The 2,724-nt window shown below is 43.4% G+C and overlaps 1 protein-coding gene across 1 annotated transcript in view; it reads left to right on the top strand.

Annotated features, from left to right (window-relative positions):
- Positions 1-1,764: 1,764 nt before the first annotated feature.
- Positions 1,765-2,724, top strand: part of mmd2a (monocyte to macrophage differentiation-associated 2a) — a 16,562-nt gene continuing 15,602 nt past the window's right edge. The window contains exon 1 of the mRNA XM_005743468.2: positions 1,765-2,369. Within this exon, the coding sequence (XP_005743525.1) occupies positions 2,341-2,369 (29 nt within the window). The 5' untranslated portion in view covers positions 1,765-2,340. The remainder of the gene's footprint in view (positions 2,370-2,724) is intronic.

Raw genomic sequence — 2,724 nt, 5'->3', positions numbered from 1 at the left:
TGTCTCTCACATCTGCAGCACGGTGCCAAAAAGGGCTTCTGCTGGCCACTTTTACTGTTGGATAATATTTAATTTTCCATTCAGTGGAGCATATGTGTTTGAAAGGAAGAATAGGGGTGGTGGGGTTGTGTGTATGTGTGTGTTTATGAGTGTGTGTGTGTGTGTGTGTGTGTGTGTGTGTGTGTGTGTGTGTGTGTGTGTGTGTGTGTGTGTGTGTGTGTGAGGGTGCATATGGGGGGGGGGTGTCTGTAAAATGCCAGGCACATAAATGAACTGTAGAGCCAGCAGTCAGCAGTGTATACTTTCCTGTTATACACAACATTTGTGTATTTTATGGGCACAGAAGAAAACATTGCTACAGGGAAGGACTGCATAAATTAAAACACTGTTAGTCCAAGTCCTAGCAGCCTTCTTCTTTACTTTAAATACACTTGCTGGCCACTTTATTGGGCACATCTGTAATAATCTAGTAATCTAATAATTTTATCAGCCAATCAAATGGTTTGCAACTTACTGCCCGTATTCATGTAAACATGGTCAAGATGATTTACTGAAACGGAGCATCAGCATGGGGAAGAAAGGTGATTTAAATGGTTGTTGGTGCCAGATGGGCTGGTAAAAAAAATGCCTTGTTGATGCTAGAAGTCAGAGGATAATGACCAAATGGCTTTTCACTGTTAGGAAGGTAACAGTAACTCAAATAACCACTTGTTACAATCAAAGTATGCAGAAGAGCATCTCTGAATGCACAACATGCTAAGCATTGAAGCAGATGGGCTACAGCAGCAGCAGAAAACCACATCGGGTGCCAGTCATGTCAGCTAAGAACAGGAAACTGAGGCTATAATTTACGCAAGCTAGCCAAAATAGAATAACAGAAGAATGGTCTGATGAGACTCGATTTCTGCTTCGAGATCATAAAATCGCATAAAAAACATGGAAGTGTGGATCCATTCTGGCTTGTATCAGCAGTTCAGGCAGCTGTTAGAGGTGTAATAGTGTGGGGGATATTTTCTTGTCACACTTTAAGGCCCTTGGTACCAACTGAGCAGCGTTGGCTCATTAGCCTGAATGAGTTTTGTTGCTGACCAAGTTCATCTCTTTATGACCACAGTAGTTAAGACACCTTAATCATCTCAAACTTGAACACGACAACAAATCCTCTTTAGTTTGGAAACTATTGCACAAAGAATTCAAACGGCTATAACTTTAGCTTATAAAGTGGCCAGTGGTGTAAATATCAAAAATCTAATAAATAAAATAATTCCAGTGGCTCCAAACCTTGAGGTCACTTCTTATTTGGAACATAAGCGAATAGCCAATAGAGAAATTTCTTTCTTTCTTACTATTTTGTTTTTCCAATCTTTTGCGAAATTTCTGCATATCTGTCCTTCCCTGTTCCTGGACTTTATCTAAATGAAACGTCAGAGGAAGGGGATTCCCTGGAACAACACAATAGCACAACAGAGTGATGTAAAACTACTTTCCCGAGAAGAATGTTGAAAGTATCCCATTGAATACTTTAAAACTACAAGTTGTGTTATCTCAGCTGGTCACAGTTTTATTATATGAATCTCCTGAAGTATTTGAAGTTATTAAGAAGTCACTCAAACCCCCAAACAGCTACTTTAAAGCACAGTGGAAAGAAATTAGAGCAATGGAAACAGTAAAGGAGATAAATAACAAACAAACTAGGTAACAGAGGTAAATGTCTGTCCAGGATGTGTTTGGCATCATTTTCGTTACAACAGCGCTCGCTCCAGTCTCTTGAGTTCAGTTGACTCATTTGGTCAGGTTTTGTTATCACCTTTGTGCCTCCCTTCCTGTCTTGTTTCAGTCCGGGTTTGTGTTTCAGAAGCGACCTGTTCACATGTCACACTTGCAAGTCACAGCAGAGGGTGTCGGTGCTTTGTGGTGAGGGGTTTGCCTTTCGTTGGTGAAGTTAGCAGCAACCAGGAGAGCGAAAGGGGAGGGGAGAAGAGGGCAGGGGAGGGGTTACGAGCCCAGTCCAGCGGAACATCCTGCGACCACATCTGAGAGAGTCGGAACGAAGCTCGGCAAGGTCCCCTCACCGCCAACTCCTCTTGCTGCGCGCCGATCGTCGCTTTCGTGCCCAGTCGTTTAAACCCCGGAGCAAGCGCGGGCCGGTTGTCCTGGTACCCGCTCTGCGAGTCGCAGGCTCTCCTGGACTTATGTTTTTATCTCTGGACGCGCGGTGGTGGGACATCCGGAATGGGGAATCCGTAGGAGAAGACTGCGCTGGCTGGTTTTACTGTTTGCGATAAAAAACAAGAGAACGCAGGCGCGCAGACGCGCTGGCCCGCATAGCCTACGCACGAGATGGACTTCAAGAAAACAAAATTTGGAAAGTAAGTTGAATTCCCAGGAAAATAAGAAAAAAAGTTTGAGCGTTGTTATCTAGCAGCATGTTTTTGTTTTCGTTTGTGACAGATCCTGTGCATCCATGCGTACTGACGCGCCGGCACGTGCGCGATCAGAGGGATATGTTATAGATTAGTTTGTGTGAAAAAGCCAGAGAGAGGGAGGGTGTGTGTGTGTGTGTGTGTGTGCAGAGCAGCTATCTTTATTAAAAATATAAGAAGATTTTTTTTAAATCTTACTGCGGTGATCGATCCCTTTGATGTATAAGTCGCTTTGTGGTATCTGTGCAATCCATCGGGCTTTCCTTGGGAAGTTGAAAATAGTTCAGTGTCAGTTAACTTT

The sequence above is a fragment of the Pundamilia nyererei genome, unplaced genomic scaffold (genome assembly GCF_000239375.1).
Source record: "Pundamilia nyererei isolate P.nyererei 1_Seehausen unplaced genomic scaffold, PunNye1.0 scaffold00132, whole genome shotgun sequence".
Classification (NCBI taxonomy): Eukaryota; Metazoa; Chordata; class Actinopteri; order Cichliformes; family Cichlidae; genus Pundamilia; species Pundamilia nyererei.
The sequence above is the reverse complement of the archived record's forward strand: the minus strand, read 5'-3'. Positions and strand labels throughout refer to the sequence as shown.